General features: G+C 40.8%; 2 protein-coding genes across 6 annotated transcripts in view; both read left to right on the top strand.

Annotated features, from left to right (window-relative positions):
• Positions 1-14,105, top strand: part of LOC134823543 (JNK-interacting protein 3-like) — a 38,044-nt gene extending 23,939 nt beyond the window's left edge. For all 4 annotated transcript variants that reach the window (XM_063835059.1, XM_063835060.1, XM_063835061.1 and 1 more), the window contains 3 exons: positions 10,820-10,957; positions 11,185-11,298; positions 11,478-14,105. In XM_063835059.1, coding sequence (XP_063691129.1) covers positions 10,820-10,957; positions 11,185-11,298; positions 11,478-11,888 — 663 coding nt within the window. In that variant the 3' untranslated portion in view covers positions 11,889-14,105. The remainder of the gene's footprint in view (positions 1-10,819; positions 10,958-11,184; positions 11,299-11,477) is intronic.
• Positions 31-24,670, top strand: LOC134823544 (prolyl endopeptidase-like). 2 transcript variants are annotated; one of them, XM_063835064.1, is made up of 16 exons: positions 31-49; positions 14,517-14,602; positions 14,743-14,966; positions 17,656-17,824; positions 17,966-18,053; positions 18,187-18,263; positions 18,672-18,751; positions 18,881-19,040; positions 19,187-19,282; positions 19,869-20,075; positions 20,355-20,441; positions 22,574-22,687; positions 22,934-23,082; positions 23,255-23,371; positions 23,895-24,028; positions 24,176-24,670. In XM_063835064.1, the coding sequence occupies exons 2-16, from the start codon at positions 14,540-14,542 to the stop codon at positions 24,514-24,516; spliced, it is 2,106 nt and encodes a 701-aa protein (XP_063691134.1). In that variant the 5' UTR covers positions 31-49; positions 14,517-14,539; the 3' UTR covers positions 24,517-24,670. The 2 variants fall into 2 exon arrangements, with proteins under 2 accessions (XP_063691134.1, XP_063691133.1); XM_063835063.1 differs by lacking the exon at positions 31-49 and having other exon boundaries at positions 14,512-14,602.
• The last annotated feature ends 1,872 nt before the right edge of the window (positions 24,671-26,542 follow it).

Genomic DNA, 26,542 nt, shown 5'->3' with positions numbered 1-26,542 from the left:
TATTTTAAAATAATTACAACACTACAAATATATTACATTTATTGAGGACGTTACAGAAGGCGTTCATTTAATTAATGTAGTTTGAGGAGTCCTCACTCTCCTCACGTCCAACAATGGCGTTTCTCTTGTCGCTAATATAACAGAAATATTTACATCGGCAATTATATCGATTTTTGTGTTTGGTATAATATACAAGATATTACAAGATATAATCTTGTAAAAACTTATTGAAGCTTTCAATTCGGTAAGGTTAGAAAACGAATCTAAAATAAAGAAATTTAAAATTAGGGAGTTAGGATATCATCACTTTGTACTAATTCTGGAGGATCTTGCCTTGGAATGGGTCTTTGTCTTGGATATGGTCTTTGAAGGGCCACTGGTCTATGATGATTGATGGGGTTGATGTCTTTGATGCGGTTGTCGAATGTCGGCCTCCTTGCGTAGACAGCCTTATTTAGGAAAGGAGTTCAGATATCTTCACTTTAAGGAAATATTGTGATAACACCCTCCCATCTCAGTGTTTCTTATACTGAACATGACAGAGCAGCTCTCCCATCACCCAGCGATCTGTGATTAATGCCAAAGTGACAGGGAATAGTCTGAATATAGCTTGCATCAAGTCACAAACAGCCATGTGCTGCATCACTGTTAATATCACAATGATGCTGTCCCCTATGAGCGACGAAAGAAAACTATTGGGTTCCACGATGACAGAATTGACCTCTCCGCAATTAAGAGGCACATATTAGGTGCGGTAAAAAAATCGAAATTATGCGGTACCGCACCCGACTATAAAGGTAAAATGTGCGGTAAGGTGCGGTGAATTTTTACCAATTATGCGGCAAATGTGCGGCGATTTTTTCGAAAAATTGTGCGGTTTTCTTTTGCATTTTCTCAAGGACTTTGGAAATTCTAAACGTATAACCGCCGATCTTATCAAAAATAGGTCTGTTTATGTGTTACTGAGGGTGTAGTTCTTTACTAAGACCATGATTGAACCTATATTGAGATTCAGTTATCTGAGAACAGTGACTTGATCTGGTAGAGATCAGGAGACAGTTATTTGAAGACACCTCTTGATAGAGTCGATCAGATCCCATGCGTGATCGCAAATATGTGACACGCTTGTTGGCATTGATCGTCAGTACTTGTGAACCATTTGATCCATTAAGCCCACTATAAAGCCAACGCTACAACGAATAGAGCTCATTACCCTTTACACCTACTTCTTCTATTATCACCTACTTTGGATCATGGAAGTTACGAATGATAACTGATACACTTGACACTATAATCGAAGTACGGTAACGACGAGGGTTCCATAACGGCCTGGGTCACAGTCCCGAAAGGGCCTGGGTCACGGTCCCGAAAGGGCCTGGGTCACGGTCCCGAAAGGGCCTGGGTCACGTGGTAACCGGGTCACGTACGGTCTAGGCATGAGTTCCAAAAGGGCCTGGGTCACGGTCCCGAAAGGGCCTGGGTCAGGGTCCCGAAAGGGCCTGGGTCACGTGGTAACTGGGTCACGTGGCCTAGGTATGAGTTCCAAAAGGGCCTGGGTCACGGTCCCGAAAGGGCCTGGGTCAGGGTCCCGAAAGGGCCTGAGTCACGGTCCTAAAAGGGCCCGACTTTTAACATATTTTGGTTTTTACACTCGAAAATCTTAACGCGAAAATTTCAAAATTATGCGAAATTACGCGGAAAATGCTAGATTATGCGGAAATATGCAGAAAATTACAAAATGTGCGGAAAACAATGAATTATGCGGAAATGTGCGGGAAACGGTAAATTGTGCGATCCCGCACCCATCGCACCTAATATGTGCCTCTGCTCCGCATCATCTTTGATAACATATTATTCCCATTTTAAACATACCTGGTTATAAGAAAAATGTTATTTTAACAGTATAATGTGTTATCCACTTTCAGTTAAGTTTAATTTCAAAGAAGACAAATTTACCTGATGAGAAGATATAAAATGTTTCAATCAAAGTACAGAGGGAGGGAGGGAGCCATTGCCAAAGACATAGTTGACAATTCACCTAACTAAAGAACGAACATGTAAATTGTAAATTGAAACCAATGGTCACACGATGCTGGCTAACAATGTACCACCTCCCAACTATGATCTACTACAACTACAAGTCACGCGATGGGGCGATCGGGGATCATGTTCCCTGCGTCAGCTACTCATTTTCATATTATCCACACCTCCATTGCGCAACTGTATTTTCACTATCACATCATCGTACAAATCTACTCCTTTTAAGTGTAGGATGCTGATTGTAATACAAGAACTAATATAGTAGCCCTACAGTATGTAATAACTCAGTACAATGTTAATCGTACTTATAAATACCAGAGATAGTGCTATGTGTGTGTACGCAGTATATTGTCTTGTTAACTGGTGACCTTTGCGTTCCTGTGGTATTACCACTGATAATCTGATGAGCTTTGTGTTCTCATGGTAATTCAATGACTTCTGAGACGTCGGTGTGTGCAGTTCTGCAGAGTTCTGCGATCTTATTGGCTAATTAGCGCTCCATACTCTCTCCTCATTCAATAGCGAGACTAACATCGTCACAGTCATACTGATCTAATTTTCGCTGCAGCAGATAAAATTAAAGTTCATTAGTCAAACATACCAGTATCACCCCAGACCTTCTCGGCAATTTTTGGGAACAGAAACACACTGTGTTTTATATTATAATTTTTGTAGAATAAACACATGTAAGCGGTGACCTTTGCGTCCCAGTGGTAACCTGAGGAGCTTTGAATTCTCACGGTAATCTAATAAGCAGGACGTTGCAGAGTAATTTGCCTTTCAGAATGCTGTGATCCTATTGGCTAGTGAAAGGTTCGCACTCTTTCCTCATTGGATAACGGAGTTTACATCCTCACATGTACACTGATCTGCAGCAGTAGTCGAGAACATTCATCCTGCTCACCTGCTGTTAATGTTGTTATGCAACGTGTCTCTCATTGAAACACGGGTAAGCGGTGACCTTTGCGTCCCAGGTCCCTGCTGTAATGTGATAGGCTCCTCATTTCTTTATTAAATTTGGTGTCTGCAGTTCTGCAGAGTGCAGCGATCTTATTGGCTAATTAGCGCTACATACTCTCTCCTAATTGGATAGCGGGGCTAACATCGTCACAGTCACACTGATCTAATTTTCACTGCAGCAGTTAAAAACTCTCGTCGCTGGTAATGCTGTTGTGCAACATGTCCCTCATACTGTAGGGCAGCTCTAGTACGGGGTTGGTTGCCAGGGTACCATTTAGCTCAGTACGTAGAACTGCAATGATTAGTATTTTCCGGCTTTAGTTTTACTCGTTTATTCTGCCCCATTATGCAGATTCACTTTGAATTATGATATTCGTTTGTTCTTGATAAATTGAGGCTTCATGTCTCGTGAACTGTGATGGGAATGGTGATGCGGCTGGAATGTTATAGTTCAAACGTGCTTGCTTTCTAGCAACTGTCACTGTAAGTTTTTGATACGTACAATTATTTTTTGGATTAGGTAATTATGAAATATCAACTGTCAAATGTAGTTTATAAAAGAATTGATAGCAGTCCACGGATTGTTAGTTTATAGAGTTTAGAAACACAGGTAAGCGGTGACCTTTGCGTCCTTGTGGTAATCTGATATGCTTTTCATTCCTGTTTTAATCAAATAAGCTCAGCTCTGCAAAATGCTTCAATCCTATTGACTAGTGAGGGATCCACACTCCCTTCTCATTGGATGATGGATTTAACATCGCCACCTCCGCAATAATATCACACCCATCTTTAGGCATTCTTTTGTTACGTTTTCTTAATCGCGCACGCCAGGACTAGCCCTGAATGGTAGTGCAGATGGACTTTGAATTATTGAATTATTTTATACGTTAGTTTTTTTGTCTCTCGATGTGAACTGCTGGGGGGATGCAACGACCATTAATGTCAGTAGACGGAATTTTGTCAAAACTGACATTGTCATTAATGGTCATTAATGGTCATTAATGGTCATTAATGGTCATTAATGGTCATTAATGGTCATTAATGGTCATTAAATAATTGAAATTCGGAACTATCTTGGAAGCAAACATGTCCATTTAGAAATTTACAATTATGATGACAGTGCTCGATTTTGGGTCAAAACTGCCGAAGGCAGAGTATTATATTGAACTGTAAACGAATTGTTCGATCCTAGGAAAAAATCAGCTTTTTTGTTGTCCGATTCAGACTGATGACGATGTATTTCATGAAGTGCTAAAGTTGAATAAGTTCATCTACTGTGTAATTACTATATAATCGACTAGCATAATGATTTGGCTAAAATATAAATCTTGATATGATATAAGAACGGGAACGAAGTATTTAATTTTAATACCCGTGTTATTATTATTTTATTATTGATTGTTATTTTACTATTGATACGATCTGATACTCCTAAATTGCCCTTTGAATTATTATTATTGATAACTATAAGTCACCAACTGTTATCTGGTTTAAATCCCGTTGCCGCAAAATTTGTTCTTCATTACATTCGAACTTAATAAATGTAATCCCTAACTCACTCTGGAATCCACTCAAGTGATATTCTGAAAGGTCTGCCTAACCACGGAAGATTCTATTCTAAGTTTTCTCTTTCGAATCTCTAATTGTAAATGTAAAATAATAACATATACTTGTAGTTAGTTAACTTAAGGTAGGGTCTAAGTGATGCAGGCGTCCGTCCTTTTCGCTCTAAGAAGTGCCGGAAAAAACATGACCATTAATGTCAGTAATGAAATTTTGACAAAACTGACATTGTCATTAATGGTCATTAATGGTCATTAATGGTCATTAATGGTCATTAATGGTCATTAATGGTCGTTGCATCCCCCCCCCCCCCCCGAACTGCTATTAGCATGATGACCTGGTAGGAATTCATAAGTTGAGACAATTGGGGGATCTTGCTTTACCAAAGTGCCTACTGTCTAGCGCGGCTAGCTCAGCAAATTCTAATTCTGCAGATGCTGGTTGTCTACCAGTCTACCAGCACTTTGCGCTTTATGTAGAGCGAGGTGTCTTGTTACTGTTGGCATTGCTGTGATAATGAGATAATTGTAATTTGGCAAGCGATTCGTACAGTCATATAATATGAGGAATTTAATGAATATGTATAATTAGCTCAAGTAATCCGACTTATATATTATCATCCACGATAGTTCCGTAGCAATTACGAGAACAGCAGAGCTAACTTTGTTTATCCCCTGTGTTATTCGTGGTCATTCCTTTTTGCGAGTTTAAAGTAGTCTATAACCACAGTCCTAGTCTCAGTTTCTTCTTGTCTCACCCGTTGGGTATATCCTGCCTCTCCTCAAAGTCAGTAAGTAGTTGGGTGTCATGCTGATGAAGATGAGGGGATTTACAGCAGATATCAAACAAGGAGTCAGGGTGCTGGTAAACATATTTATCCACGCCACGCTGCTCATTTCATTCAAGTAAGCATCAATTTCTCTGTTGATCATTCTAAACATGAATCCCATGTAGACGAGATACGTCACCGTCCTCACCATGCTCCCAGTGTTAGTCATCAGGATCTTTTTAGTAATCCTGGTACTGTTCCTCTGAGCCTGGGCTGCTGCCTGCACTGCAGCAACGTCCCCAGATGTACCACCCCTGACCTGGTATATTGTCAGTTGTGTAGCTACCAGACCTACTAGTTGAGCTAGAGAGGGCAGGAGGAAAACTGAGTAAGCTGAAAGCAATTGTGGGTTTTCTCCGTCTAGATGGAACACGTCGGTATTATGAGCGGCTTGGAGAGGTGCCCATAATCTCACTCGTTTGATGACTTGACCGTTCTGCAATCTAGAAGAGTTGTCCTATCCAGTAATGGAATGTTACTGAAACATATCTGTATTGCGGATAGAACAAAAAGGGTGGTTAATATTTCCTTGTGTCGTGGGTCCTTCAGAGGGAACTTGATGTGGTATAGTCGAGCTGAGGTCAACACTGCAGTGAGGATGGGCGGCAGATACACACAAGGCCATGTTGTTGAGGAGATGACTTTGTCGAGTGTGGTTGCGTTTCTAGAACACCACAAAATAGTCGAATTACCCCTCTCTTGTGGAGACGAACCATGACAGTCAACAGGTGTCAGAGCGTTGTGAATCACCACCACCGGCACTATCAAACACATGTAGAAGTCCAGGGAGGAGAGGGTTCTGTATACTATTCTCTGTACAGTGTTGGGACGTCTGTAGTTGTAGAGGAATACCAGTGGGTTCAGGCATGTTGATATCAGACAGAAAATGAGGAGCCAGGCTGATATCAGGATATCGCCGATTCCTGTTCCTTCGCCCTCGCTGAAGATTGTCATCCTCTGATATCTTGCTAAACTTTAGATATGTCTGTATTAGGCGTTAAATAGTGACCGAGCTGTTTTAGTTTGTCATTGTAAGTAAAAAGCTTATAAAAATACTAAATGATGCAACCTTATCTCAACTTGAAAACAATTTATACAGGGTGTTCTCGATACATTGAAACGGTTTTAAATGTCTATTAAAAAAATTATGAAGGAGCACCTGGCCACTGGCCAGGTGCGTTATGATACTGAAAGGTGTGAATATTTAGGAGATCGGTCTTCTTTTTTTAACGATATTAATTAATATATTTAATGATTTCTAGTACCCAGCTGGGTCAAATAATGAAACCACGAGCAAAGGAACCAATAATATTGGCAAAATAAATGTACAATATCAGTGAGCAATATATAATATATTTATAAGTTCTGAATTGTAAAACGTAATTTAGCACTTTTAAGACATAATTCTATGAGCATATAATATCTATAATATGTGCATTATGTCTTTATGTACGCAGCAGATAATAATGAGCCCCAAAGCTAGAACATGGTATAACTGTATAGTGTATAATGTCCATTGTGCTTGTGGTCATACATCCGGATCCCGATAGCACCATTGCGGCACTCGGGCATTATGGTGGCCCTATAACGGCCATAATGCCAGGATCTGTATGTATGGCCTGCCTGTAGTATGCTTCTAAGAATGAATTGATAAATAATTAGCACGGTATCCAATACCAAAACCTGAAATAATGTCTGGGTGTTTAACGAGTATGACAAATATTATAGATGAAAGAATCTGATTCATGGCTTAACTCTGTTGTCTAAAATGGCCCTACAAATGTTAGACATTCCCCCCAATTCTTTAAAGCTTACAAATTCTCAGTTGTTGATGGCGAAAATAGCGAAAATAGCAACGGTGATAACGTTTTGATTACGCAAAAAAAGTTAGGAATGTTATAGGAAATATATTAAAACTGTAATAATGCGGGCTCTGAGCCGGACTCATGACACGGGAGTATAGATCTTTTATCATTAAAATTAGGAGCATAATATAGCATGCATTTACAATTATAAACTGTAATGACACCGGTATTATGTCTAAGGATACTGCTTAGTATAGTAGTATAGTAGACGGATCCGTCTGAAAAAATCGATTAATTAGCTAATTACCAAAAATCATACAATTTTTATTGGCTCAAAATGATTGAATTCGCTTGAAACACGGAGAAAAGTATTTTTTAGAAAAACATTTCAGAAAACACTTTGAAAATTGCTCGTGTCGGGAATACTAAAATCGCAAATATTTATAATTGAAGTTCAGTAAATCTCAGCCGATTTTAGTAACCAGGAATTACTAAATGGAACGATTGGAAACTGAAAAACGTAAACCACACAATATTGGAATTTCATAATTAAGTACAGTGCAGCATTATCAATTCTACTGAACCTTGACTGCGGCTTTGTTAACAAGGTTTGGCCGGTAGAGGGTCCGCAGTAGTCCCATCGGCCATTACCTTAGTATTGCTGTACAACCACTAAATAAGCACATACCATCATCAAAATTATCTCCCCGGCAACACGTCATGTGCTCGTTCAGTAGCCTAGTAGCCTAGTTAGGTAACCTAGTGCCTAATGTGATCTTGTTGAGTTAATTAAAATATGCAAGCGTGCTAAATCACCCTACACTCGAACTTCTAGATTTTTCTAGAAGGGTCCCGACCGCGACCGTTGAAACCAATCTCAATCGATGTATTTTTTGGAGGCTGATTCCGAATTACCCCACATGACACAAGGTTAATATGCTCCCCTGGCGAGTTATCGGCGAATAAATGTTTCGATCACGTGACATAACCATATAAGGAAGTTGACCTCCTTGAACTTTTCAAATAACGGAGTAGTTCGCTGTTTATTAGTCTCATGATTGAAATACTGATATCTGGATATTATCCGGTTGGAAGAGACAAGGACAAGTGAAACAAGGAAGTTAGGAGTAAGGGCAAATTTTCGGCGTCAACGCCATCTTCAGGCTCAAATTATTTGTTATATAGTAGTGTTGAAAGTATTTTAATACTTTCAACACTACTATATAACAATATAGGTCTATCCAAATCTGCCAAATTCCTAGGAGTGACCCTCGACAGCAAGCTCAATTTCAATGAACATATCACCAATACCACCAAAAAAGCTACGGCATCCCTTATGCAATGTAGAAGAGCTGTCGGCCCCACTTGGGGTATGAGCCCTAAAACATGCAAATGGATGTACACCGCTGTCATCAGACCTATTCTATCATACTGCTGTAGTATATGGATTAGAGCAACCCAAACAGACACCAACGCGAGGAAGTTCAAACGAGTTCAGGCATTGGCATTGAGAATGATGTCTGGTGCCATGCCTAGTACTCCCTTCATCGCACTGAACCACCTCACTAACACTCCAGATATCATACTTTTCCTGAGAGGTGAAGCAGCAAAGGGCACAGCCAGGCTTCAAGCTTATGGAAGCCTAACCCTCGAAACTATCGCCCCCAGAAAAGGTACCATCACAACTCACCACTATCAACAAACAATTCATGGTAGATCTCAACATACCACCCAAAGCAGAGAGAGACCTATCTATACCAACCATGATGCTTGAACGACGCTTCACGGTCACCACTCCTGGAGCTGACAACATTGGATATAGAGGCTCACTCCAAAACACCATCGACAACATCCCCAGTGAAACCATCACCTGCTACACAGACGGGTCACGCACAGACTCAGGTAGCGGGGCTGGTTATATTATCACCACAGACAACAACAACACTACACTAGATGAAAGATCATTCAAGCTTCCCGATTATTGCACCGTTTATCAAACAGAACTCACTGCCATCATCGAAGCTTGTAAATATCTATCAACTTATACAAACACACACATCATCATATGGTCAGACAGTCTCTCCTCTATTCAAGCCATATCCTCACCTTCAACGAGGAGTAGGACTACTAGAGACTGTTACGACACCCTCAATACACTCGGATCCACTAACACCTTAGAGATCAGATGGATAGCTGCACACATTGGTTTGTGGGGTAATGAAAAAGCAGACGAGCTGGCCAAAAATGGTACAACCAGTGAATCCACTTTGAATTGCCCAATTCCACAATCTTACATCAAACGCCTGATCAACGACAAAGTCACAAAACTTAATCAAGAATCATGGATTACTGATGGTCCCAGACACACTAAACTGACACTTGGACATAAAAACATCAACATCATCAAAAATCTCAACACTACACTCAGTAACAACAGACAAAATTATAGAACTGCAGTGCACCTCATCACGGGACATTGTGGCCTCAACAAACACCTACACACCATTCGCATATCAGACACAAGTGCTTGTCCTAAATGCGGCGACGAAGAGGAGACTGTCTCACACTTTCTCGGACAGTGCCCGGCTATTGCCCAAATAAGAGGTCAATATTTCCGGGACTACTACCTCTCTGTCAATGACATATTCGACAACCAACACATCTCCACCATTGTCAACTTTACAAACCACACTAAACGCTTAGTGGTGCCAGTGCCAGAGGAGTTGGACCAGACAGGTGTAACATAGCGACTACTTTAACGCCGTCTTATTTCGCCTCTCTCTTCCACACTATCTATGACACACCCCACAACACTTACCATCATCCTTGATTACACATCTTGATTCCACTGGCATCCTCCCACAGGACTGCCATACCCCAGAGGTAGGCAAAGCATTCATATGCTATCCTCTCGTGGGCCAACCAGGCCCAGCCTCTCTAAAAAAAAAAAAAAAAAAAAAAATGCTGTATATATTATGAGGGTATATCCGCTACCCGGAATTAGAATTAGATTGAGTTTGTGAGCAAAGGAAAACTGGTTCATTTCAGTCCATCTTGAAGCCAAAAATAGTAAATACCACTCTGAGAAATATAGTAACCCTAAATCTATTATCGGCTCTACGAAATATTCGGAGAATATTAAGTTAATATTTAATTTCATAAATTCTTAAGTCTCTAAATAACTTATAGAATTAAAGTTCGATACTTTAAGGGGTCAACATTTACCATCATTAAAGTGACCCGGGAAGTTCTTAAACCCTGTGTAGGGCGTAAAACATTTCTGGTAAAATATGCGGCGATTTTAGAATTAATTTTGTGATTTTAGAATTAATTGTGCAGATAGAATTGCTACTCTGGCTCCCGAGTTTTTGTGGTGTAAATAAACAAGAGAATAGGAACAATATTATAAAGCTGTAAAAGATAAGTAGTCGATTACTGTCTAAAGGGAAATATTCATCAGATTTGAATTATGAAAGTCAAAAATAAGATATTCAGGAAATTTCAAAATTAAAAATCTTAATTTCAAAGTATTAGGTATTAGGTTGGATTATTTCCAAGAATCATCCAAGCTATTGGAAAACTATACAAAACATAATTTCTCTAAAACTCCTTCTTCTTGCAGGAGAATCACGTGTTCGCTGAGGGTGAACGTGCACTGGTTACCCACATGGTACCTCTGGGTACCGGAGTCTGGATAGCCTGTAGATTCAGTAGTGTACTTACACTCCTCGACTCCAACACTATGCAGCCTCTTCAACAGGTTTCTATTTACATTTTAACATATTTGAAATAATGTATTTGCCTAAGTGTGCTTTTAAATGAAGTTAAAATTCGCCTTAAAAGCTTAGCCTATAAATACATGCATCTATTAGTTTTGATACTTTACAATACAACTGTAGTGTCGTTATTGACCACGTTATATGATGAGTTCTATATTATGATAAAATATAAATATTAAATAATAATTATAAATCCCTCACCCTGCAGGTTAACATGGAAGAAGTTCTGAAGCCAGTGTCAGTATCGTACGGGTTCACTACTCTGATAAGAGTATCTGCAGTGCTGTGTTACAACAACCTCTTGTGGATCGGGACCAGTCAGGTTTGAGTAATCTCAATTATTGGGCTCTTATTTATAAGGTGTTAAGTTTGGCAGATACGTACAGGGAGAAAGAGATGCGAAAAATGGAATCCGGATATTTTTGTAGTACTCAAATCTTAGGAATTTATCAATCTGCACTTTTGAAATAGTTGGTAAGTAATAAAGATAACCTCCCTCAGGGTGCCATGGTAACAATACCTCTGAAGTCCCTCTCTCCAGCTTCCTACGTACTGGAACCCCCAGCTGACCAGACCCCGATGTTTGCAGTACGGGACGAGGCCAGGATCTCCCTCCACGGTCACCAGGGAGCTGTCCGGTACATAATAGTAGCTCGGTACTGCATGGAAGACAACCTCACCTCACTGCCTCGCAAGATGTCCAACAGCAGCACTAACAGCGAGGTGTTGTTAAGACGGAGATCAGCCTGTACTCGTATAGTGTTGAGCGGGGGTGAGGGTTACATCTCCTACAGGGACATGGACGCGGGGACTCTCAGCACCATCAGAAGGGGCAGGATCATCAGAGGGTTCACTGATCACTGTCACATGATAGCTTGGGATGTCAGTGGGCCTAGGACCATCGTGTCGTAGTGTTGGCGTGGAGGGACCCTGCAGTGTGACCAGTAGTGACCCTGCAGTGTGACCAGTAGTGACCCTGCAGTGTGACCAGTAGTGACCCTGCAGTGTGACCAGTAGTGACCCTGCAGTGTGACCAGTAGTGACCCTGCAGTGTGACCAGTAGTGACCCTGCAGTGTGACCACTAGTGACCCTGCAGTGTGACCACTAGTGACCCTGCAGTGTGACCAGTAGTGACCCTGCAGTGTGACCAGTAGTGACCCTGCAGTGTGACCAGTAGTGACCCTGCAGTGTGACCAGTAGTGACCCTGCAGTGTGACCAGTAGTGACCCTGCAGTGTGACCAGTAGTGACCCTGCAGTGTGACCAGTAGTGACCCTGCAGTGTGACCAGTAGTGACCCTGCAGTGTGACTAGTAGTGACCCTGCAGTGTCATGTGACCACTAGTGACCCTGCAGTGTGACTAGTAGTGACCCTGCAGTGTGACCAGTAGTGACCCTGCAGTGTGACCAGTAGTGACCCTGCAGTGTGACCAGTAGTGACCCTGCAGTGTGACCACTAGTGACCCTGCAGTGTGACCACTAGTGACCCTGCAGTGTGACCAGTAGTGACCCTGCAGTGTGACCAGTAGTGACCCTGTAGTGTGACTAGTAGTGACCCTGCAGTGTGACTAGTAGTGGCCCTGCAGTGTGACCAGTAGTGACCCTGCAGTGTGACCAGTAGTGACCCTGCAGTGTGACCAGTAGTGACCCTGCAGTGTGACCAGTAGTGACCCTGCAGTGTGACCAGTAGTGACCCTGCAGTGTGACCAGTAGTGACCCTGCAGTGTGACCACTAGTGACCCTGCAGTGTGACCAGTAGTGACCCTGCAGTGTGACCAGTAGTGACCCTGCAGTGTGACCAGTAGTGACCCTGCAGTGTGACCAGTAGTGACCCTGCAGTGTGACCACTAGTGACCCTGCAGTGTGACCAGTAGTGACCCTGCAGTGTGACCACTAGTGACCCTGCAGTGTGACCACTAGTGACCCTGCAGTGTGACCAGTAGTGACCCTGCAGTGTGACCAGTAGTGACCCTGCAGTGTGACCAGTAGTGACCCTGCAGTGTGACCAGTAGTGACCCTGCAGTGTGACCAGTAGTGACCCTGCAGTGTGACTAGTAGTGACCCTGCAGTGTGACCAGTAGTGACCCTGCAGTGTGACCAGTAGTGACCCTGCAGTGTGACTAGTAGTGACCCTGCAGTGTGACTAGTAGTGACCCTGCAGTGTGACCACTAGTGACCCTGCAGTGTGACTAGTAGTGACCCTGCAGTGTGACCAGTAGTGACCCTGCAGTGTGACCAGTAGTGACCCTGCAGTGTGACCAGTAGTGACCCTGCAGTGTGACCACTAGTGACCCTGCAGTGTGACCAGTAGTGACCCTGCAGTGTGACCAGTAGTGACCCTGTAGTGTGACTAGTAGTGACCCTGCAGTGTGACTAGTAGTGGCCCTGCAGTGTGACCAGTAGTGACCCTGCAGTGTGACCAGTAGTGACCCTGCAGTGTGACCAGTAGTGACCCTGCAGTGTGACCAGTAGTGACCCTGCAGTGTGACCAGTAGTGACCCTGCAGTGTGACCAGTAGTGACCCTGCAGTGTGACCAGTAGTGACCCTGCAGTGTGACCAGTAGTGACCCTGCAGTGTGACCAGTAGTGACCCTGCAGTGTGACCAGTAGTGACCCTGCAGTGTGACCACTAGTGACCCTGCAGTGTGACCAGTAGTGACCCTGCAGTGTGACCACTAGTGACCCTGCAGTGTGACCAGTAGTGACACTGCAGTGTGTCCAGTAGTGACCCTGCAGTGTGACCAGTAGTGACCCTGCAGTGTGACCAGTAGTGACCCTGCAGTGTGACCAGTAGATAATATGAGATAACTGTGTGTGTCTCTGTATGGGCATTTCAGTGTTTCAATTTGAAGGGAAGGGCAGATAGTTCAGGAATGGTTTGTGAATCAAGGGAGGGATTTTGTGATGGAATGATTTTTGTTCGTTTGTGTGTATTCGAACACGACTGTCTCTGAGCAGAAGGCGTTGTTATTGTTACTACTCTGACGTTTAAACTGCATGTACATTAATAAAATACAATTATCACTGCTTGCATTTTCACCGAACAAATCAATATTTAGCACATTATTTATTTTCTATCAGAATTTATCGCAGCAGAATATAATTTGGTGATGTTTTCAATGTCGAGGGATTTTTGTGGAAATTGAAGTCCTTGAACAATCCCAGTTTTAGGATCATGTTTGATTGGACATATTGTAGATTTCTGTGAGTGATATTTTTCGAATACGTTTACTGTTCACCCATCATAACAAATTGATTTTCATTACGTCTACTAGTACTATTAACATACAGTCAAACCTATTTTCGTCATACTTCCATTTAGTTTTACATGGTCTCTCGGTTATAATGTCCATCTTTTCATCCCCATTATCCATGGCTAAAATAGGTTCGGCTGTACACTATATTTTATTCGGAGATGAATTATGAAAATATTGCACCAGTATTATCTGATGAGGTGCACATATGTAACACAATTTCATGATTATAAACAAAGCTGTTGGTAACTTACTGTGTATCATTAAACGTTAATACTTTGTAGGAGTTGTTTCTAACCCGCCCGGGAACATGAAGATTGAGTACCCAACCCCACAACGATGTGATTGCGTCGAGACTCTCCATGGTGACCAGGTAAATGTTTTTTGTTGCTAGGTTACTATCACTATGTATGATGTAACTGTCACCTGGTAACTATGACCTGGTAAATATCTCCATGCAACTGTAACCTGGTATCTATCACCTGGTAACTATCACCATGTAAATATCACCAGGTAGATGACCCATACCGGTGGATGGAGGACCCAGATGCAGCAGAAACTAAAGAATATGTAGACTTACAAAACAAGATAACGATGCCGTATCTGGAGAATTGTTGTGTCAAGAAGAAGTTCCACGAGAAACTGGTGGACCTGTTCGACTTTCCCAAACAAGGCTGCCCTTTTAAGAGAGGGGAAAAGTTCTACTACAACTACAACTCGGGCCTTCAGAACCAATAGTGAGTTTACTTGTCGTTTACTTGTCGTGAGTTTACTAATCATAACCCCTCAGTGATTAAAACGTGATAAATTAGTCATAAAATTGCGTCATTTGTAATATTTCAACGGCTTTTCCAATGATAATAGCCATGGCTCCAGATTACTATTCGGAAACATCAGTTGATTACAAGCCGTTACTAAGTCGTTACTATGGATAGCAGTGTTTCTAGCCAATACCAGTAATCCACACCTCCGGAGGTGTAAATATAAGCATATTATGATAGCTTACTAGTACTGATGACCTTATTTGTGTATGAAAGCTCTAGAATGGCGAGTAATTAGGTACAGTTAGATGGGGGTGGACACATTCTCTATGTTTTTATAAGGTATCGTGTGACGTTTTAACACGATACATGGAGCTAGCTCGCGTTCTCATACCTTATTAATGTTAAACTTCCTTGTGAGAGAAATATATACATATTTAATTTGCATCTGCGTAACTTTTTATATATTATTTTTTACCGTTTACTTGTTAGAGTTAGACAGTTTACACGTCAGAGAGGTCACACATATTGCATGTAATTGTGCGATGTGCATGTAAGGAGTGCCGATACCCTAAAAGTAAAATAGGACTGGATCTCCTCAAACAGAGTCACAAACATTCTTTCCCCGTTAGTGTTGTACATGTTGCGTAGTTGTCAAGTGGTCGAGATTTTACTTGTGTAATGATAGACTTGGAGAGCCTCGATAAAATTGAAGATGATTTAGCCCTGACCGTCAAGGTGACCCAGCTTATAGCAGACGCCATTAAAAAGGATTTCCTTCGCGAGAAAACCGGGAAAAACTCTCTATACAAACTGCTGAAATCATCTAGTCTGCACAAGTCAGTACAGGATATCATCAGCAAGAATATTGGGAAGGTAAGGGATGAACTACAGCACAACCCAGCTAAAAAGTCTCTCACTTGGACGGAAAGGGAAGAGTTTTTAGCACGATCCAAAGCTGTGTTCCACTATTTAGAAGAAAGGAAATCGCTCGATAGGTCTTTGATTGAACAACTTACAAAACCGCAAACCCCCCATTGGTATGAAGCAGTTCATACCAATGGAGTTGTTCAAATCAATGGAGATGTCCAAACCAAGGGAGCTGTTGAAACCAATGGAGCTGTTCCAACCAAGGGAGCTGTTGAAACAACTGAAGCAGTTCATACCAATGGAGTTGTTCAAAGCAATGGAGCACTAGCAGTTCAAACCAAGGGAACAGTCCAGACTAAGGGAGCTGTTCAAGCCATAGAAGTTGTTCAAAGCAATGGAGCTGTTCAGACCACTGAAGGAGTTCGTACCGAAGGAGCTGTTCAGACCACTGAAGGAATTCATACCGATGGAGCTGTTCAGACCATAGAGGTTGTTCGAACCAAGGGAGCTGATCAGACCAAGGGAGCTGATCAGATCAAGGGAGCTGTTCAAACCAAGGGAGCTGATCGAACCAAGGAAGCTGTTCAAACCAAGGGAGCTGATCAGACCAAGGGGGCTGTTCAATCCAAGGGAGCTGTTCAAACCAAGGGAGCTGTTCAAACCAATGGAGTTGTTCAAACCAAGGAAGCTGTTCAAACAAAGGGAGCTGATCAGATCAAGGGAGCTGTTCAATCCAAGAGAGCTGTTCAAACCAATGGAGCTGTTCAAACCAAGGAAGCTGTTCAAACCAAGGGAGCTGTTCAAATTACTGAAGCAGTTCAAACCAAGGGAGCTGTTCAAACCAAGGGAGCCGTTCAAACCAAGGTGCCTGTTCGAAACAAGGCAGTTGTTCAAACCAAGGGAGCTGTTCAAACCAAGGTAGCTGATCAAACCAAGGGAGCTGTTCAAACCAAGGTGCCTGTTCGAATCAAGGGAGCTGTTCAAACCAAGGGAGCTGTTCAAACCACTGATAACGCTTCTCAAACTGTTCAAACCACTGATGGAGCTTCACAAACAATTGATGAAACTTTTCAAACCACTGAAAATGAAGAACAAACAAATAGCTGTGAAACGTGCAGAAGGAACTTTGCCCAAAATTTCACAGGAAAGTGGGCGTGCCAAAATACTCTGGGACCGTGCGAGCTGTTGCGCCGCGGCGTGAAACTACGTGATCTAAGGCGAGAAAGCAGGAATGCAGATTCTTTCCCGAAATTCTTACCCTCTCAGTTCAGAACGGTGGAGTTGAACTGTTAATGATGAACTATCGATGTCAACTTTTCAAATTTCCCAGGACTTAAGTTCACCTTATTTAAGTTCAATGTTTAAATTTGATGAGTTCACTATCAATTCTCCTTACGAATATGAACTGAATAAATGAAGTTAAACGCCGGATCGGTTTTGGCCATATGCCGCCCCAGACTTGAACTTCCACGGTGAAGAACACTGATCCTAAACGAATTTCAGTTTATGTAAAGATTTTTTTTATTAAGTTACTATACTAGGTTTTTTAAGATTTTGTTGGCTATCGATAAACTTTTTTTGATCGTTTGATACAACTCCATTCGTGTTTCCTTTATTGAATCTAAATTATCATATCAATTCGTTTTTAAAATAAATCATTTTTGACGTTCACAAAATCTAAGGAAAAATTAATATGACAATAATTAATTGGTTAATTTCTCTAAGTATATTCTAGGACAAATAAATTCAGATGGATAACTATATCCCTCTTACGTAAACCTTCCTTTGTCCCCAGTGTCCTCTACCAGCAAGATAGCCCAGAAAGTCCAGGAGAGGTATTTCTAGACCCGAATACCTTGTCAGAAGATGGAACAGTTTCAGTTGGATGCAAGAGCTTCTCCGAGGACGGCAAGATCATGGCTTACACCATCAGCGTGTCTGGCAGTGACTGGAAAACTGTTAAGGTGAGTGGGTACTGGGTACTGTAGTAGTTATGACATATAGTTGGGTTGTTATTTTGAAACAAATGAGGGACCGGGGATGAGTGGTGATGTTTTTCTTGTTTTTACCCGCTCAAGTACTGGTCCTCTGATATAATATTTCAGTTTATGAAGACCGATACTAAAGAGCAGTTAAAAGATGTTTTGGAGCATGTTAAATTCTCCTGTCTCTCTTGGACTCACGATAACAAAGGTTTGGATCATATTATCATATTATTACAATTATGATTTCCACTCAAATCTACACAGCATTTAAACAACATAAATTTCGGTTATTGCTAGAATGATTTTGTTAACCCAGCCTTGTTAACAAGTTATTGTAACAGGACTCTTCTACAACAAGTACCCCAAAGCAGCAACTTCAGACTTGGGAACTGAAACTAACTCCAACATTCATCAGAAGGTGTCTAATTTTGAATGTTCATTCATCTCTGAAAAAGTCGAATTAGTCACTGCGGCCTTCGATTGAACGCTCATTATTTTAGTGGTAGTTGTTAAGTAACTCCATCTTTGTAGAAATGTGCTGGGCAAAGACAGTTTTGCATATATCTTCTTAAGTGTTGTTGATCTTTTTAGACCATAGTTACTTTTTTTCCAACATTTAGCCAGCTAGCTTGTAACTTTGGGCCTATGGGACAACGGAGATAAAACATCTGTACATGGTGTCCAAAGGTTGGTAAACGTCTGTAACCAACGTAAGGAGTAATAGTTCCGCGCTCGCTCCTGTCGAGCAATGCATCATTTTTACAATTGTTTAGAAATAAAACTCATTTCTTTTCTATATCCAATCTGACGCCAGATTCTATTTCAGCTGTACTACCACCGTCTAGGCACCTCTCAGTCAGATGATGTGTTAGTTTTGGAGCTACCTGACGAACCCCAGTGGATGCCGTAAGTCTGCAGTTGTTTTTCCTTTTGTCAAATTCCTCCGCGAATCGTGATCCCGTCAATATAAAAACAACAAAATTGGCATTTTATTCGTCCATTTAAGTCCCTTTTTAGAACCTTATATTTTATCAGAGGATGTGAAGTATCAGACTGTGGTAAGGTGCTCCTACTGTCCATCAGCAACGGTTGTGAACCGGTTAACAAGTACTGGGTCCACGACCTCCCCGACCAGGGTTTACCTCACCAGTTCAACTTCACTAAAATAGCCGACAACTTCGAGGCTGAATATGATGTGAGTTTTTTATTGATCATGGTTGTAGGTTATTTTTCTGTGATAATTATAAAGTAAAGCTTTTTGAGATTTCGACAAAAGGAATGGTTCGTTTAGCGATCAGTATTTTGTTGTGATTATCTTATTGATGAAGTCATACTTTTCAGTATATTGCAAATAATGGAAGAGTTTTCTATCTCAAGACAAACCTTAAAGCTGATCGTTACAAGCTCATTTCTATCGATTTGGACAACCCCTCACAGGTATAAAAACGGTGGTCAGAATTTATAAATATTTCATACTAAAATTTGGGTGACGTCATTTTTATTTTTTACAACCTGAAGTCATTGTAGCTACTCAAGTAAAGAATTCAGTAATATTCCGGTTCCAAAGAAGTGATGACCTAATGTTGGGCCCTTAGCTGACCATGGTTGGTTGAAGTTCACAACGTGGAATGAAATTGGTTCAGTCGGGCAATTCATCCACTATTACTCGAAAGTCGTACCGCTCCTTAAAACTTAATTAACCTAATTGTAAAATACAGACAGATAAAAAGTATCTCACTGCCTTTCTTAATTTCCGGCAACCTTCACACAATTCTAAACTACTAAAAATACAATTTCACCGCAGCATTTTAACAGAAAGGAGTCCATATATTTCAGCTATGGCAGCCGTTTAACCATTCATTTACCACTGTCAAAGAGAGATTATTAAAATAGAAGACTTAATGATTAATATCTGGAGTTGTGCATGGCATTTTCTAACCAATAAATCAGAATTCTGATATAGAATTCTCTAGAAAAGATAAGCTTCAACTGTAACAATGTAACAAAATGACAATATTCTCAGGAGAACTGGAAAGACATAATCCCAGAGAAGGAGAGCGTGTTAGACTGGATAGCATGTGTGAGAAGTAACCTGTTAGTGGCCTGTTACACTGAGGACTGTGTCAACAAGCTCTACATCCACCAGCTAGAATCAGGAGCTCTAGTCCAGGCTGTGGACTTACCTCCGGGCTCCATCGTGGGGTACAGTGGCAGAGTCCAGGATTCCTTTGTGAGTTTACTTTATGATCCTGAAGGATTCAGTGGCAGTGTCCATGATTCTTTCGTGAGTCTGCATGGCAGATCTGCTGATATTTGCTGGCAGCTGTCAATCCAGTTCGGCCGGCTGATTCCATTATTTTTCAATTTATAACATTGAGAGATTCGTTCTGCTCTTCCTTGTGCTCTGAGCCGACCCCAATTATTATTTTCTTGGTGAGTATTAAACTGAAACTTCTTAACGGGAGGAAATACACGAATAGTTTTCGTACTTACAATCATTTTATTTCAGATATATTTCAAGTTCATGTCCTTTATCAATCCTGGTGTTATCTACAGTATGGACTTATCGAAGGGAGACGACAACTTAACAGCTCAGGTAGCTCATTCAATTTTACTTTTATAAATTTACAACTTCTTTATTATATAACAAAAAATATGGCTATTTTGATTTAGCAAAAGAAATACGGCTATCAACAAAACCCTAAAACCAAGCATGCTCCCAAAAACAAAAAAGAAACAGAGAGTTGTTTATTGTGCAAAGTGATTAGTGATTCTATCACTACTGGGAGACCTTCATAACCAGCTATAGGTTCCAACTTTGTGGTATTTCCTTTTAGAGCGTCTTGTTAAGAAGGTGACCACCGGTAATTCTGTAAGAGTCTTCATCTTCACCCTGAATTAGAAGCGATTGACATTTTCCATTATTCTCAATCATTTCATCATGATAAATATAAATATAAAATCTTTGATTCAAAGTTCAAACAACTATGTATGTATAACTCTGCGTCAGGTTTTGCATTAATTTTCATACTTACAACTTTTTTAGGCCACAGTAAAACACCCAGTACCAGAGCGATCTGAACAGCTAAAACTCCAAAAATTAACCCAACAGCAATCATGACAGCACTGTCTTTAGATATTAGCTTCAAGATATTAGTTGATCACGATGGTGGGTAACTAAACTTCCAAATCAATACGGTTTTTAAAATAAACCTGAATGAAAGATATTAAGATATTACATCGCTGGAGCTTTTCCGGTTGTTTGGCTAGAAAAATAATAATTTTGTCTAAGTAACGGGTATACTTTTAATAGAATTTTGGAAGTGGCGATACATATTTTATTTGCTAAAATTTAGTCGGCTACAAAGTAATCACTGGCTAAAATTTTTAAAAACTTAATGTATGGGCGACAAATAATTATTTCAGTGATTTTTTACCAATTCTTGATAATATTAATTCAGCCATAAATTTTGACTCAATCTGGAGGTATTGATCCGATTGCAACAAGAGCAAATAAAAACTTATGCGTGTAAATAATGGTGTTAGTAAAAAGCACATCTTTCGCGGCTAAAATAGCCCAGTTTTAGCCTTTAAAGGTATGATTCTCATGTTTTGATTCATTATTTTTGCGTACTGTGGGTTATGCCGATACCAACTTTATCGTCTATCATTTAGTCGGCTGTAAAGTAATGACTGACTCTATCTGATTGCTGTGAAATTGTTGATCGGCTAAAAAACAAGCGACTAAAACAAGTAAGCAGCTAAAAGTATGAGAACGACAGCCGTTTGTGCCCACGATGCACCCGACCACATTTTAGCCTATGAAAAATGTTGAAACATGGAACTGAATAGAAGAAATGGCAAGAAAACATTAATCCGATGAAGACCATGACCAGTAGTCAATAATCCTGGTTAATGGACTAAATAAATCTGTTGGTTGCTGGAATGAAAGTGGGTGCTCCATGCCTGCTTCTATATGTACTATGCTCGATGGTCGACAAATTGCTCAATTGGCTCTATATTTCCGCTCCACAAAATTGCTAATTGTGGAAATTATTGTGATATTAGGTGTCTAACTCTACCGCCTACATAGAGCCACCCAAACCATGTCAAGCTCGACCATGATGGAAATGATTTTGTCGGCATTCCGAAGTTAGAACTGCAGAACAAATCACTAGAAGGCGTGATTGGTAAACGAGGAGAAAAGCCAGGTTCTCCTCATAATCACATACAGTATATGCTTATTAACTCAACTGTGCATCAATCACAAGATCCGGCTCGATTGTTCACTTTACCGGAATTTACGCGGGTCTTGGCGCGTGCTGCGTTCCACGTGCCACCACCCACTAATTCTGCGACATTTTAGTCATAGTGTATCTGCACAGTTCCTGAATCCTGGAGGTATTTTTCGATTCACTCATTCAAACTGGCAGCGTATCCTGAGTCACGTGAAAGAGTATCCTGCACCGTTTAGACGACAGATTGTCTGGTTCCACCCTCGTTTCTTCTCGCAATTAGTCTCATTTAATTAATTGCACCAAGCTAAATACTTAACTTGAGGAAAAGGAAATGTGATGATTCTGCGAATCGTCTGATTGTGAATGACATCTTGTGAACGACTTGAAAATTAACAATCCGGTTCACATTGACCGGCTGCAGGTGATGTTTAAAGTTTAAACTTGAAAACTTGCTGGAATGCCCATCCTAGCTAACCGATTCATGTTTCAGGTATTCAAAGAGACTCCCATAAAAGGGCTGGTCAGTTCAGACTATGTTACAAAGCAGATCTTCTTCACCAGCAAAGACGGGACCAAAGTTCCCATGTTCGTTACACACCAGAAGGTAAAGTGCGGCTGTGGGGTTGAATCTTTTAATTGATTGTACGTTTGGTGGTTTATGTAATATCAATCATAATGGCTGAGGGACAATTTGGGTACCAATTATAGAGGTGCTCTTCCATGTGGTCTAGTGTGGCTAGATTGGATTTGGAATCCGTTGTGTTTCGTATTGTTCATTTTAAACATGAAAATAGAACCAGAAGATATAATAATAATAATAGCTATAGTAAAACCATCCCCACCATCACAGGACCTCGTGCTAGATGGTACTAATCCTACCCTGATGTACGGTTACGGAGGGTTCAACATCTCTCTTAGCCCCTCTTACTCCAGCTCCAGGATGATCTTCATCAAGTTCCTCGGTGGCGTGTTCTGCGAGGTTAACATGCGGGGTGGAGGGTCAGTTTTATAATTTATTATAATTTATTCGATTTTACTATTAGTGCTTAGAATTTTTTTAAATGTTAATGAATGATAATATTCATTGATACCGGAACACGTTTTTCTGGCAACCAACCTATTGATCTTCCAGTTATGATTTTTAAAACATCACTAATCTGTCACGTTACAGAGAGTACGGCAACGACTGGCACCATGCCGGGAGTCTGGCCAACAAACAGAACGTGTTCGATGACTTCATCTCCGCCGGAGAGGAGCTCATTAAACTAAAATACACATCTCCCTCAAAGTAAGTTCGAGAAAATTTGTGACTTCAAAAATTGTATCAAATTTGTAATTTTATTTTTGAATCTTTTGTCTGACGTATATTTTAAATCCTTTTTGTGGGAAGTATCCGTTGTTTTTATGCGTGTTGTACTATTCCTTAGACAGTGAACTACGTTGACTGCGGGTTTAATCAATGATCACTGCACATTTTGAGCGTCAATTTGTCTTTTAACTAAACTAGCAGAGATTTTATTTTGCTGAATAATCAATAGAATCAATAGCTTGTTCAAGTAGTTCGGATGAGTGCGGTGTGGAGGTCAGCGCAGACTGGCGCCACCTGACCGCTCGTCCACACAGTAAAACGTTAGGGAAATGTGGGCTGTGGGCGGCATCATGGTGCTTGTAGTGGCAGATAGAGTGTTGTTGTAGACTGAGTGCATCATACGGCGCACTTGTGCTGTCACTGTTCTGTAGTCCCGATTATCCTGTACGTCATGGTCGTAGCTTTATGACACTTTATATTGTAAGCTCTTTTCTCACACCAGGTTGGCGATTGAGGGCGGCAGTAACGGCGGCCTGCTAGTGGCAGCGTGCGCCAACCAGCGCCCTGACCTGTTCGGAGCCGTGATTTGTCACGTGGGAGTCCTGGATATGTACCGCTTCCAGAAGTTCACCATAGGTAATGATAATTAGTTATTAATATTTGGCATAATCAAATAAAGATATAAATTGTTTTAAAATTTTTTACAGTTTCACCATTTCACTTGAGCATAATCCCAGTAAGATTTACATTAAAAGCTTAGCTCTAATAGTCATATCCTCTCAGGGCACGCCTGGATGACAGAGTTCGGGAATCCCGAGAAGGAAGATGAGTGGAAGTGGGTAAAAAGTTACAGTCCTCTCCACAACATCCCAGACACCGGCACTTACCCCGCTACTCTGCTCCTGACGGGGGACCACGATGACAGGGTCGTACCTCTTCACTCCCTCAAGTTCATAGCTACCCTCCAGCACAAGCTGGGAGCTAGCAATCCTAACCCGCTCCTCATCAGAGTCGATACAAAGTCGGGACACGGCGCTGGCAAACCAACTGCCAAGCGGTTAATTGAGACTGCTGATTGTTATGCTTTCATTGCCGCTCAATTGGGTGCAGAATGGCACCAATAAGTGGGATATTTGATCTTGAAAATTTCTAATTTCAACTTCTAAAGTCGGGTAGATTAAATTTAGTCCTTATTAAACAAGGCGGGTCCTTCACGATTCCTTTTCTAGCTTCTCTTATGCCCTAATAATTTAAATTTACTTTTTAAACTTTTGGGTTCTTAGTGATTGATTGATTGATTGATTGAGGAGCACTACCCGAAGGCATTACTCGGCACTAACGCCTTAAAATCTTTAATTACAATCAAATATAAATATATGCACACAATGTATAAAATATTAATAATGTATAAAATATGATTACGCAATTAGCAAATTTAAATAGTACTATTAAGAATTTGAAATAACTCTTATCTCTTGACATAAATTTAGAACAGCGACACAGGGTCTGAAGAATGCGCGGTGATATTTTTATCTTTTAAAAGTTGTAAATGACAGTGAAATTGCGCTGTAGCGATAGCATTGTAAAAAATGCTCGAAGATAGTCATATTTCGTTATGAGGTTAAAGTTTTGTTGCTCGTTATTATGATCAACGTATGTTGTACCAAATTATTTAAATTTCTAAAAGTACGAAATTTGAGTTGTTCCAGTCCTTGTCATCCGGGTTAAGTGCTTGTGCAGTAAGCACATGCTTGCTGACTGTAGACTTGAATGAATTTAGGAATTTGTCTTGTAGGCAAGTGGTGACGTATTTTATGTCCTTGTTAATGATGTTGACTGTTTTGTTATATAACTTAGGCCCAATGTAAGAAATGCTCTTGTCTGAATTACATAAACGGTTAAATGGTACTGCAAAGAACTCAGGTTCTCTTCTAGGTGCGTTTAAGTTTGAAACAGTGAACATTCTTATAATATTTGGTGGTGCAGTGTTAGAATAAACTTTGTGCATTAAGCATAATATACATTTAGCTATCACGTTCGGTAAAGCTAATACTTCTAGTTTATTGAAAATTTCCTTTGTGTGTGAAGGTGTGCTATTCAGATCTTTGTCATAAAAATAGCGGTGGTATTGGTTATCTGCAGCGCGAATGCCCTTTTTCTGGGCCGAGAAGACTCTTTTAACGGAGTTTAGCGATCTTGTTCCCCAAACTGTGCAGCAATAGTACAAGTGAGACTGAACAAAGCTGTTGTATATCAACTTGAGTGCTTTGTTAGGTACTGAGCCTTTGAGTTTGTAGAGAATGCCCGCATTTCTAGATACTTTAGTGGCTAAATGTCTAATGTGGTGGGCCCAATTTAGCTTGGTATCAATGATCACGCCAAGAAACTTTTCGTGATAACTTTGCTTTAGTCGTTCACCTCCCATGTAGATTTCTATATCCTCAGTTTTCTTATTTGTAAAGATCATATATTTAGTTTTGCTAGCATTTAATTTAAGCCCGTTATTAGTAGCCCAATCAATTATCAAAGTCAGAATCTCATTCACCATTGCATTAAGTTGTTCAAAAGTATCTGTACTTATTATTAGGTTTGCGTCGTCAGCGAAATAAATATGTTTAGCTAAATTACTAATCTGAGGAAGGTCGTTGATGTAAATTATGAACAGAATTGGTCCGAGAATGGAGCCCTGTGGAACTCCGTAGTTAAGTTTGAGGTGAGAGGACTTGCAGTTGTTGACGCTCACGTATTGCTCTCTATCGGTTAGATATGAGTCAAACCAAGATAAAGCCAACCCCCGAACTCCATAGTGCTCAAGTTTTCTCAGAAGAATACTGCTGTCAACCATGTCAAAGGCCTTGCTGTAGTCCAATAGAAGCAGTGCTGTGACCTGCTTTTTTTCTAGTGCCCTGTGAATATGGTTTTGGGCTTCTAGTAAAGCATGTTCGCAGCTATGCCCAGCCCGAAATCCGTATTGAGAGTCAAATAGGATTTTCTCTGTCTTTAAGTGATCTAATAGTCGCGCTTGCATAATTTTTTCAAAGATTTTTGAGAAACATGAGAGTAGTGAGATAGGTCGATAGTTTGAAACTTCAGCACGTGACCCACCTTTGTGAAGTGGAATTACTTTCGCGATTTTCAATTTATGTGGAA

Source organism: Bolinopsis microptera, chromosome 11, assembly GCF_026151205.1.
Source record: "Bolinopsis microptera isolate Bmic1 chromosome 11, MBARI_Bmic_1.0, whole genome shotgun sequence".
Taxonomy (NCBI): domain Eukaryota; kingdom Metazoa; phylum Ctenophora; class Tentaculata; order Lobata; family Bolinopsidae; genus Bolinopsis; species Bolinopsis microptera.
Note: the sequence above shows the minus strand (reverse complement) of the source record. Positions and strands in the feature narration are given on the sequence as shown.

Coding starts and splice junctions, on each gene's coding strand:
- LOC134823544 (XM_063835064.1), top strand. CDS start 14,540: ATGAAGATTGAGTACCCAACCCCACAACGATGTGATTGCGTCGAGACT. Junction 17,825..17,965: donor GTGACTGGAAAACTGTTAAG/GTGAGTGGGTAC, acceptor ATAATATTTCAG/TTTATGAAGACCGATACTAA. Junction 18,054..18,186: donor TTGGACTCACGATAACAAAG/GTTTGGATCATA, acceptor TTATTGTAACAG/GACTCTTCTACAACAAGTAC.